General features: G+C 42.1%; 1 protein-coding gene across 1 annotated transcript in view; it reads left to right on the forward strand.

Annotated features, from left to right (window-relative positions):
* Nucleotides 1–8,412: 8,412 nt before the first annotated feature.
* Nucleotides 8,413–12,689, forward strand: part of CRYBG1 (crystallin beta-gamma domain containing 1) — a 156,658-nt gene continuing 152,381 nt past the window's right edge. The window contains exon 1 of the mRNA XM_081141220.1: nucleotides 8,413–8,644. Within this exon, the coding sequence (XP_080997346.1) occupies nucleotides 8,439–8,644 (206 nt within the window). The 5' untranslated portion in view covers nucleotides 8,413–8,438. The remainder of the gene's footprint in view (nucleotides 8,645–12,689) is intronic.

Below are 12,689 nucleotides of genomic sequence, written 5' to 3' on the forward strand. Positions count from 1 at the left end.
GACCTTTCTGTGGGATAATTTACCCACATACATTAATTGTCAGAATTGCCATCCCAGGGATGTTCCCAAAGGCTCTCTGAATTTTAGGAATAAGCATAATGGTTTACAACACCTAATTTATTAAAAGAAAAATTAAGGTATTCAGTTTACCTAATAAAAAAGTCTGTCATCAAAGAACTTGAATTTTTGCAAAGCCCATTTTATATTCATTACTCTTTCATGTTCACCTCCCAGTCTGATGGCACAGTGAGCCCAGGTCTTCCTCCTTTAGTACTATCACTGCCACAAACATGATATGGTTTGTTTTTCATGTTTTTCTAAACACTTCAAGTGAAGCTCTGTAACTATCACTGTGTTTCTAAGATGCATTCATTACTTTGGGCTTTAAAGGACTGGCATGATTTTAGAGGCTGAGAGGGAAAGGAAAGGTACAGATATTTAGGAAAGGAATAAAGAATAGTCAAAAGCAGGGATGAAACACATATGCTCACGCGGGGGTGTTGTGAGAGGATTTTATTACAAAAACGTAAGATAGTACATGTCAGGAGGTTAGGACATTCACCATGTATATGCAACTTACATAGCTTTTGTGTGTGTGTGTGTGTTTTTAATATATTTTTATTGATTTCAGAGAGAGGAAAGGAGAGGGAGAGAGAAATAGAAACATCAATGATGAGACAGTCATTGATCGACTGCCTCCTGCCCGCCCCCCACTGGGGATTGAGCCCACAACTAGGGCTCGTACCCTGACTGGGAATCAAACTGCGATTTCCTGTATCATAGGTTCTTGCTCAACCGCTGGGCCACACTGGCCGGGCACAACTTATTTATATAGCTAACACATGCACAACATACTATGTGCTGGGCTCAATTCTATAACATTTTTCTAATATCCTCACCAGAGTCTCGATGCTCATACAATTTGGGAAGTCCTCTTTAGAAAGCACATATATGAATGACTTACAAATACAAAATTAGGTAATCTTAGAAAGGGCCCACCCTAGTGACTGGCCTTGAAAGTTTAGCTGCACAGTAAAACTATTGAGAAACTGAAGTTAAGACGTAACCTTCAGGCAGCTTGACTCGTCACCGATCTCAGGTTCCAAGGCTGCTTCTGACCCATGATCTAATCTTCTCCATAGAAAAATAGTTCATCTGGGTTGTATTGCCATTGGAGCAAAAGGCAAAACTGAATAGGAACTGTTCATGTTCTGCCGGCCACACATTACTGTATACCATTGATGCACCACGATTTCATTCACTGGCTTATTCTAGGCAGGTTTTCTAAGTCTTTTCATCCACTAACCATAAAATGACATTTCTGTATTCCTGGAAGACAGAGACAATAAAGTATCATTTTCTGCCCCCTCTCTACCCTTTCCCAGCAATCTATAAAGTGATTAGTGTTCTCACAGAACAGTGTGCTAGGTACTCAAGATAATAAGAAGCATCAGAAATCATTTCTTCCTCAAGGAACTCACATTCCAGTGTGACAGAACGGATAAGTAAACGAATGACTGCAACAGTCCCTCACAGGCCATCATGGAACCATGCACAGCTGTTGTGGGAACCTAGCTTCAAGAACAGCTACCAGAGAACATTGTGATAGTTGCCAGATGGGAGGGGGGTGGAGGGTTGGATGAAAGGGGTGAGGGGATTAGGAAATACAAATTGGTAGTTAACAAAATAGTCATGGGGGTGTAAAGTGCAGCATAGGAAATATAGTCAATAATATTGTAATAACTATATATGGTGCCAGGTGGGTATTAGACTTAATGGGGTGATCACTTTGTAAGGTATATAAATGTCTAACCACTGTGCTGTACACCTGAAACTAATATAATATTGCATATCAACTGTAATTAATGTTTTTTTAAAAAAGAGCAACTAAGTGCTTACAACTCTTTTTGAATTTGTCTCATAGTCTTCCAATCTTTACCGGAAGGCCCAAAAAATTTTAAAAAGTAAAAATAAAAAACCAAAAATAACTAAATAAAAAAGAGCAACTAGTAAGAATGTATAAAGAAATCTTAAAGGATAAATAGGGTACAATAGATGGACAAGGAAGGAAAAGGCTATTAAGCCAGGGGCTCTTAACATAGGGGTACATGGATCAAATTCAGGGTTTCGAAGAATTTGCATTGGGAAAACAATTACATCTTTATTTTCACCAACCTTCAGTTAGAATTTTAGCATTTTTAAAATTATAAATATAGGCCCAAAACTGGAGTAGAATTAGCAATACTTGTACCTTGTCACCAATAGAAACACAGATATATTCAACCTATATATCAGTTGACTCAGATCTTGAAATGCCATTTACACTCATCACTACTTGAAATTACAGTAGGTATTAGTAGACCCACTGGGAGACCTTATTATTTGGTGCATCAATAGAAAACATACTATAACTCAAACTTTTTTCTAATATTTTATAATTACATATAAATATAATTGGGTCCCTTTATAAGAATATGTGCATTTAAATACTTTATTCTGGGAAAGCCTTCATAGACATGACCAGACTGTCCAAGGTGTCCAGTGCTAAAAAAAGGAATAAATAAATAAGGTTAAGAACATCTGTTCTAGGCAAAGGGAATGGAAGACACAGCAAGTGTAAAATATGAGGATTTGTTCAATTTTTCAATCACCACCCCCCAACCCCGACTGATGTTACTCAGTGGGTAGAGCTTCAGCCTGTTGCTAAAGGATCTCTGGTTCAATTGCCAGTCAAGGGCAGTTACCTGGATTGCAGATTAAGTCTGTATTCGGGAGGCTACCAATTGATGTGTCTCACATCAATGTCTCTCTCTCTCCCCCCTTCCACTCTCTCTAAAAATCAATGGAAAAATATCCTCAGGTGAGGGTTAAAAAAAAAAGAAGAAGAATACAGTAGAATAAAATAGAAAATGTCAAGAGTTCATCCCAAGCAGCAAGGATAAATTTCTTTCATAAAACTTTTACTTCAGGCCTCAGACTGAAGGGTCTCAGGTTTGATTCTGGTCAAGGGTGTTTACCTGGGTTGCAGGCTTGATTCCCCAGCCCTGGTCAGGCATGTGCAGGAGGCAACCAGTCGATGTGTCTCTCCCACATCAATGTTTCTCCCCCTCCCCCCCCCCCCGAAAAGCAATGGAAAAAATATCCTCAGGTGAGGATTAAAACAAAAACAACAAAAAAACCCTTTTACTTCAGTTATGCATATCCTATATGTAAGTATGTGTGCATTGTGTTGTGATGTGGAATTTATTTCTTCCTGTGGTTGGGTCACATCAAGCAGGTTCTGAAGCTGCTGCTGTAACCACAGGAGAGACATTGAAGGGTCTCAGTTAAGAATGTGAGATGATCAGATTTGTGGGTTTGGAAGCTTCTTCACACCACAGCATGAAGAGGAGGCAATGGGAATAACTGAAAAGCTACTATAGTCAACTGAGAAATGAGAAGAGTTATCACGGTGGGATGGAGAACGAGGAATGGGAAGGAGACATAGAGACTGATTGGATTAAGGCTGTGTATAAGGGGGCCTCATCCAAGGAACTTGAATATTTCAGCAGATCAAGATGGGTGTTGTCCTGATTAGTTATTTAGGACAAGCTAGGAGGAGAGGAGGAGTAATAGTGAACTAAAGTGCAGCCATAGATGAAGACAAAAATAAAAATTATTAGTTTTTATACATTAGATTAGTAATATTTGTAATAATAGCATCATCAAGTGCCATAGAGATTTGATTGAATATAGATAGGAGAACAAATAAATTTTGTGACTATAAACAAATATCTAGGTACAAAGATATGTGTTAAATATTAATATATAGCTAGCTCAAAGCAATATATTTGGCTTCAGATTATGCAGTGAAAATGTTTGTCCACTCTTAGTGTTAAAAGATTCCTTGATAAAATACATGTTTTAAGGGGTGTAACATATTTCTAAAACAGACTGGGTTTTAGCTGTTAACTAATTAGTTTAACTATAGCTTGAAGCTTAAAACAGCACTATTTAGTTAGCTCATGATTCTGCTGGGTGGGGACAGTCTCGGTTGATCTCTGATGACCTCTTTCATGTGCCAGGGACTACTTGGTGGCTTAACTGAGGGCTGGCTGGTCCCAGATGGCCTCATTAATATTTGTGATATTGGCTGGGGTGATGTGGATGACTTGACCACAAATCTCTCATCATTCAGAAGGCTAGCTTAGGCATGTTCATATAGCAACAAAATTCCAAGAGAAGCAAGGACACTGCAAGCTCTTTTCAAGCACTGCTTGCATCACGTATGCTAATGTTTCATTTGCCAAAGTAAGTCACATGCCCAACCCAGATTTAGGCACTGAGAAAACAGACTGCTTCTTTATGGGAAGAGTCAAGAATTGTGGGCATTTTTACAGCCTATCACAATGTCAAATTCAGATAGAAAGTGTAACAGAAGACTAGGGAGAGGAAAAAAATCAGGGTAGGTCAGAGGGCATTGGCCTCTTGGAGGATGAGTGGAGATCTGAAATGGATCTCAAATTGCTGGACAGAGGGAGACGAGTGCAAGGGGCATTGTACAATAGAGGACCTCTCTATCTAGCTATTAAAATCTCAACGATAGAAGTCACATGCCTTTGCCCAGGGGCTATATTGTGCCCCCCATGTCCTCCTACCTCTTCAGCTGCTGTCTGGACGCTGCTGTAGGTAGGCTCTCCTTTACCAGCCAAATACGTAAATGTTAGTGTTACTCAGGGTTTTGTCCTTGCTCCTATTTTATCCTATTCTACACATTTTCTCTGGGTGATCTCATGCAGTAATGATGTCCGAATCTACATAGCATAGCCCTGACCTGTGATGTCCAGAATCATATTTTTCAATGAATTAAACATTTCTGCCTATGTAACCTCCAAGCATTTCAGACTCAGTATGTTTAAAACCAAATGTATTTTCATGCCCAGAGACTCTGATCTTCCTCCTGTTTTCCTGTTTTTAGTTAATGGCTTCCCCTCCATCCGTTTACCTAAGCTGGATCCTAACCTCACAGTTATCCTAGATGGCTTCTCTTTCATTCACTACAATTTCTGGTGATTCCATCTCCTACAGGTATTTTGTATCCATACTCTCCTCTCCATCCCTCACCCCTCACCCCCTCACTGCTTTGGTGTGGGTTCCCATCACCTCCCATCTGACTCTTTTTTTTTTTAAACATTTTTAAAAATTACTGGTTGATTTCTGTATGTGCCCTGACCTGGGATCAGACCTGAAACCTTGGTATATCTGAACAATGCTCTCACCAACTGAACTACTTGGCTACAGCTCACCTGACTTCTTGTAGCAACCTCTTGACTGGACTTACTCAGATAGTTTCACCTTACTAGTTTTTCCTGACTCCTCTCCATTCAGGGTACACTTTATAAAACCCAAGTTTACTTATGTCACTCCTCTACTTAAAAATGTAAACTGAGTCCCTTCCCTATTGCCTACAAAGCTAAGTCCCAATTCCTTAAAAGCATGGCTTACCCAATGCTTAGCAATCTGGCCCCACCTGATTTTACCAACGTCATCTCCTGCCACTCTGCCCCACCCCATCCCCCTTTTCTCCAACCTCACTCCCATGTTGTTTACTCTTCCTGGATTGCCAGCCCTCTCATTTCCATCCGATTAATTCTCATTCATCTGCACAGCTCATGAACCGGCCACCTCCCTGCTGATGACTTCTCTGAGCCATCCAGAGCTAATCACTTCTGTGTTCCCATAGCTTTTGCCCTTTCCTTTGACTGTGACCATGTTCATGCTTTTGGTTGCCTAGTCCTGTGCCATGTTTGGCAAATTTTTAGTCACATGATTTCCATCTCTCTGAGGTAGAACCCAGAAAATTTAAATTTCTCTTGCAGCTGGGATGCTGTTAAATGACTCCTGACCCAGGACTCAGGAATGAAAGACTGAATTACTGAATTTGTAAATATTTGAGCAAGTGTATATAAGATTTCCTTTTTCCTTTCCTCTCCCCCCTTTGCTTCTCTTTTCCCTTCTTCTCTTTTCCCTTCTCTTCCCCTTTTCTTGCTGTTCCCTTTGCCCTTTAAGGCTCATATCGAGGGCCAGTTTTACAATAAATCCTTATTGGCTACTACTCATCCTCCTTCCCAAACTCCCAGGCTCTGTAAGTAATGTTCCCAAACTCCCACAATGCCTTGTCCATACCTCTACTGATTCTCTTACCCTTCACTGTATATCACTGATGCATCTGTCAGTCATTCTCCTCCCCCAAGTTGGAGCCTAGCAAATAATCAATACTCAATAAATATTTTTTTGGTATTTTTTAGTTTCTTTTCATTTTTATGGGTTTTTTTTTCTTTTTTTGTTCAATTTTTCAATAAATATTTCTTGAGCCCTAGCCTGTTTGGCTCAGTGGGTAGAGCATCAGCCTGCGGAGTGAAGGGTCCTGGGTTCAATTCCAACCAAGGGCACATACCTCGGTTGCAGGTTCAATCCCCGGCCCCGGTCTGGGTACGGGAGGCAACCGATCATTGTGTCTCTCTCACATTGATGTTTCTCTCTCTCTCTCCCTTCCACTCTTTCTCAAAAAAATGGAAAAAAATATCCACAGGGGAGGCTAAATAAATAAATAAATAAATATTTCTTGAGATGCCCATCAGAAAGACCAAATGATAAGGATTGGTAACATCAAAGGTTGATGAAGATGTAGAAAAACTGGAAACTTCAAACATTGTTGAAAGGAGTATAAATTAATACAAACACTTTGGAAAATTGTTTGGCAAAGTTTACTAAAGCTGAACATATGCATATTCTATTCAATATGTATATACCCAAAATAAATGAATGCTTATGTCTAAGAAGGTTCATCATGTCAACTTTATTTATAATAGCCCAAACTGGAGACAACCTAAATGCCCATCTACAGTAGAATGGATAGGTGAATTGTGATATATTCATATTGTGGAATAGTATACAATAATTTTTCTTAAAAATGAAAAATGACTACATGTAACAATATGGATGATTCTCATAGACTAATATTGAGCAAAAAAATGCACAAAACACAAACACAAAAAATTACATATTCTGATTATACTTAAATGAACTCCCAGAAGAGGCAAAATTAGTTACTGGTAAGAGAGGTTGAAATAATGGTTAACTTTTACAGAAAAGGCAGGGGTAAAACACTGAATTGGGATGGGAGAGAGACTTCTGAAGTCTGAAAATACTTTTGATAATGGTATATTTAAAAGCCACATACAGAGGATTTTCTGGGACATGCCAGCTGTTCCTCTTTAAAACCATTTTATACCCCAACCACATAAATATGTAAAAATTTGAGTTATAGACTAATGATCTGTGCACTTTTAAACTGTAGGTAGGTTATACCTTGATAAAAATGTAAATATAAAATAAATAAAAATAAATGTTCCCTGAATGAATGAACCAATGAATGAGTGAGCTGAGTCTTTCAAGAGGATAGAAAGAAGGTATTATGGTAGAAGAGGGACTTTGTGCTGTATTGAATTTTTAAGCAGTGGTTGATTCTTGAGCTCTTTATACCCTAATAATGCCCCAAACAGTTGTGCATGTGCTTCCTTTGCTTAAATATTAGTTGTCTTTGCTATTTAACCACAGTTGTGAAATTAATAAAGGAAATCATTAACAGTAAAGCAGATGATGAGAACCTTGTGGGACTGGCATTTAATTCATTCTGAGGGACCTATTAAGTCCTTTGGGAACTGGGGAATATGCCTAATTACCTTCTGTTTTTTATCCTTTTGTGCTTTATGAGATATAAGTACAAATTAATTATTTAGACTCTTCAAGGCAGAGATGAGAAGCTGGCACCCATGTTTACAAACAGAAACGGAAGCCACCCAGCATGATATTGCCCAAGCCACCCAAAGGCCAGAGGGGAATAGTCCTAATTGCGGGGTGGCCCGTCCATGGGATGAGCCTCTCCCATCCTTCTTCAGGCGGGACTCATGGCTAAACCACTTATCCTTCCACCCTGGCACAGGTCGCAAGCGGTCAACAACTCCGCCGGCGGCAGACGGCACGTGCACCAGAGATGTTGAAATCGGTCCCCCTCTGGGTCCCAGACCGGAGGAGGGCAATGCAGCGCCAGGAGACGCAGTTCCCAAGGATGCCAGGAGGTGTCGCTGTCCCGCAGCCGCCGCGCTCCCCGAGGCGGGAACTGCCTGGGCCGCACCTGGGGCTCCCGACGCGCGCCTCACCTGCGCGGGCGCCGCGCGCCCTCGCCACGCAGGGGCGCTGTGCTGCGGGCGCGCCGCCGCCTGGGCTCGGAGGGCTCGCGCTGCCGCGCGCTCCTCGGCTCTCCCCCGGTCCTCTCACCTCCCTGCCAGGGGGCGGGGACCGCCGGCGCGCAGGTAAAGGCAGCGGGCTGGAGCCCAGGTATGTTCTTCCACAAGGGCCGGGCGGCGGAGCAGCGGGCGGAGCGGGCAGGCGAGAAGATGCCACTGTCGCCGCCGCCTCAGGGCGACCCCGGGGAGTCCAGCCCGTCCAGGACCTCCAAGAAGCACACCCCTTTCCATATCTGGCGCCCCAAGAAGAAGCAGCAGCCTCCGCCGTCTGGCTGTGGGGTGTTCGTTCCGCACCCGCCGTCTGACTGTGGGGTGTTCGTTCCGCACCCGCCCCCGGCGCCCTTCGGCGAGGCCAGGTAAGCTCCTCGACCGGGCCCCCCAGTCGCCCCTCCCGTGCTCCCCTTCCCCCCTCCCTGCTCCGGCTACGCCGACCCTCGCGTCCCCCGCCGTCGGCCTCGCTCCACCCCACCCAGGGGAGCAAAGGAAAGCCCGGGAGCCTGTTCTCCTGGCAGGAGGGTAACGGGGTCCAGAGGGGCGCGGGCGCGGCCCCTGCGGGTGACCAGGTTGCTCGCGGGTTCTGGTTCAGACCAAGCCCCCGCGAGGAAAACTTGGGCCCCCGGACGCGGGCTCTGTTTGGCTGTCGACGAACTTGCACAAGGATCCGCACCCCCGACCTGCTGAGGAGGCCGGACAGCGAAGGCTCGTTCCCGCGACGAGCTGCGCAGGGGCTCTCCCGGGGGCTGTGCCACGCGGTCGGTCACGGAGCCTTCGCTGCGCAGACCCCGCTCTTGCGGCGCACCCCGCCGTCCTTACAGGACCTGAATGGAGAAGGGGCAGCGACGGTTGCCCCCATTTTATGGGTAGAGCCCAAAGGGTAAATGGCTTGTCCCTATAGGAATCAGTGGCAGAACGAGGCAGCACCTAGTCAAAGTGTAATTGTCATTGTGCTTTTTAAATTTTTATCATAATTTTGTGGTGCCTTTATTCTGTATGTGTAATTATTCAGTTATACTATCTGAATTGATACATTTGTTGAACAATAATCAGTTCGAAGTAACAGTGTATCTATGTGGTTTGGAGGTATAAGATATTTTTTAAATGAAGGGTAGCTAAGTAACTCCTTCTGCGTGTGTTTTTAAAACACGCCCTTATAAACAATGAGGACCAGAATAAAATTCTGCAAGATGTGCATTTTAGACACTTTTTCCTTTTATTTCTAAAAAAGTCCTAATTTTGCAGTATATTTTCATTCATTTAGTATAAATTTTATCGAATGCCTTAACTAAGTGCTGGGATATAAAAAACAATAAGAGTGGTCTCTGTCATCAAAGAATTCTTGGTCTCTTGTGGAGACCAAAAAACAAGCGGTGAGATAAATGCTTTGATAGATGTTAGCACAGAGGAAGGAATCCATGAAGGCTTCCTAGTGGAGGATGGCTGAAGTGGCTTAGTCCAATTGGAAGAGGGGAGAAGCAAGGAGTTCCAGGCAGAGGTTGCATTTTGAGCACCACCAACACTGGGAAGAGTTAAGGTACTTCCCGAGAAGCACAAGCGGTTCAGGGAGGCCTGAGTGTGTGTGAGGGGGTAGGGAGAAGAGTATTAAAAGAGAAGGCATTTTATTTCTTCTCACATTTTATCATCCACGGTAGTAACCGGTTGTAATAGAACATATTTTTATCTATTCAAAGACTTACTGTGCTTAATTACGAATTGAAATTTCTAACAAAATACGTTGCTTAATAAAGATGTACTCAACTTTGAAGTATTTTTCCTACTACCTCAGTAAATATTTTAAACATTTCCATAGCGGTTGTTCTTATCTGACCTAGTCCCATCATTTCCTGGCTATCAAAATGTAATCATTCACAGCTATGGACAGTTTATTCAAATGCAAATACCCTTTAGACTAAAACTTAAAGTAGGAGCTTTTGTTTCTCTCCTCGAGCCTCTTGTATTTTAGTTCTGTCTTGAAGTACTCTTTTCTTTCCTTCAGTACTATGATGAACTTTGTACTAGCAATGTTCTGAAAATTAAACATACGGGTCTGTCTTTGGGATACCTTTCTAGTTAGATCATTTTTATGAGGGAGTATAACTGCTTCTAGTCTAAAGAAAGTAGTCAAAGTGCACTGAGGTTTCTGGTCAGTCTTTGGCCAGTGTGGCTCCTTTCATTTCTGTGCAGGACTTGGAGGTGGTAGAACTTGGCTAGAAGGTGCAGAGCTTACTGTGGCCTTTGTTTCTACACAAGGATGGGACAGTCAGGTGGCCACACATATTTTCTGAATGTATACAATTAATATTACGAGCTTTTAAATAATAGTTTCTATTGATTTTTTTTTTTAAGAGAAAGGAAGGGAGAAGGGGAGAGAGAGAGAAACATCAAGGTCAGAGCATTCTAACGTTGACCGGCTGCCTCCTGCATGCCCCCATCAGGGATTGAGCCCACAACCCAAGCATGAACCCTGACCAGGAATCAAACCAGCAACCTTCTGGTGCCCGGGGTGACACCAGATCAACTGAGCCATACCAGCCAGGGCATATTATGGCTTTTAGATCAAACAAAAATTAAATGGCTGTATGACCTTGGGCAAGTTTCTTCTTTCTTCATCTTTCTGAGTCTCAATTTCTTCCACTGGAAAATGGAGAAAGTAGTAGTAATGACTCTGTAGGGCTGAAATTTCATATGAATGTTTATGTTATTAAATGCAAAACTTCTATCACACTTCTGGGCACAAAGTAGAAACTCAGTAAATGTAAAACCATCATCAGCATCATTATTATAAATGCAAAGATCTAATGGAAGAAATGGAAAAAACAGGGTTAGGTGGGGGGAAAAATGTTTTTCTTCCTAGAAGAGTTTACCACTCCAATGATGGTTCAAAGTGTATTGATGTCAGATTTCTGTAGTCTGCAAATATTTGTGGCTTTTAGTGTGGATGTTCTAAAAATCAATGATGACTCTTTCTTTCTTTACATAAAATAATTTGAATATGGCTGACTCTCTTCCTAAAATTCACCCTTAAAGGCTTTCTTCTGCTTGGTTTTGGTAAACATGTTGATATGTCGTTTTTCATAGAAATAGAGCCATTGCCCTCCTGGGTCAGCCCCATGGCTTATCTAGTCCATTGATCTCTTGCCATCAAAGGGCCCAGTGGTGTGTGTGGAAAGGGCATGGTGAGCTGCTGCCAGGCTTTCCTTGGTAGCCATTAGCAGCGCTACCATTTATTGGGTTTTGAATTATATTCTATTTTGTAAACAGTTTATTCAGAGCGTGGTTTCTTTATCTGGGCTTAAGTCCTTGTTCTTCTATTTATGGTGATACTTAGCCATGTCATCCTGGGCAAGTTATTAACCTTTTTGTACCTCAGTTTTCACATCCACAAAAGGGGTATAATAAGAGGTTGTTATGAAAATAAACAGGTTAATGCATGTCAAGTACTCAAAACAGTGACTGGAATATTGTAAGCATTCAGGAAATGAGAGTTGTTTCTCTTTTTTCTTGTTAGTATCTTGCCTATACCTCCTTTTGAGCAGTACTTTTATTGTTTATTTTCTGCTATATGATGGAAATGGTACTTCCTTTTTATTTTCCCTAATTAAGGCACCCAGTGTTGTTTTGATTAGAAATGAGCACTTAGCCAAAGGTCAATGCAATACATTAGAAATGATTGCCTTGGAACTGACTTGAACCCCCAAACCTAGAAGTAAGCATTCATTAATGCTTTCTGAGGGAGAGCCAGACTCAAGTGGTGGGTGGGCCTGAGAAGATAAAAATCACTCATAGCCTGTGGTGTTGGACAGGCAGTTTGAAATCTGCCTCTGCCATTTGGTTAAGTTTCGTTAAGCCTCAGTCTTTAGCTTAGCTTTCTCACCTGTAAAATAGAAGCAGTTGCATTTCTCTGTGAGGATTTGATATTACCTGTGTAAAACATCTGGCACAGGGCCCAGCCAGAAGCAGGTGGAAGCAGTAGTAACAGTGGCAGTGATAGCGGTAATTGCCGTTGTTGTCACAGTAACAGTGGTAGCATTAATAAATACGTTTTTACTTTGTAAGTGGAGTTAAACAACTTCAGAAGCCCAGAAGAAGTTGTACTCAGGTCTGTCCAGCCTTGAAGTACCTTTGAGTGTCTGGATGTGCATGTTAGTCTATAGAGGGTGGCCGTTATGCATCTTGATACATCTGTCTTAGGAAGCCAAACATAAACTTTGTACTTGAAGCTAGAGAAACCCTTGAAATGATTTTGGAGCCTAAGTTTAGAGTCGGACAGTTCTTTGCCACTTATCTCTGTCATTGTATCACTTTATCTACTCTCTGCTTTTAGTCATAGTCTCTGTAGTCCATATGCAAGCGATGTAAATGCTTTTGGAGATTTTTTGTGGAACTTCTGGGCTTGGCTTCACT

The sequence above is a fragment of the Miniopterus schreibersii genome, assembly GCF_964146895.1.
Source record: "Miniopterus schreibersii genome assembly, chromosome: 6".
NCBI lineage: Eukaryota > Metazoa > Chordata > Mammalia > Chiroptera > Miniopteridae > Miniopterus > Miniopterus schreibersii.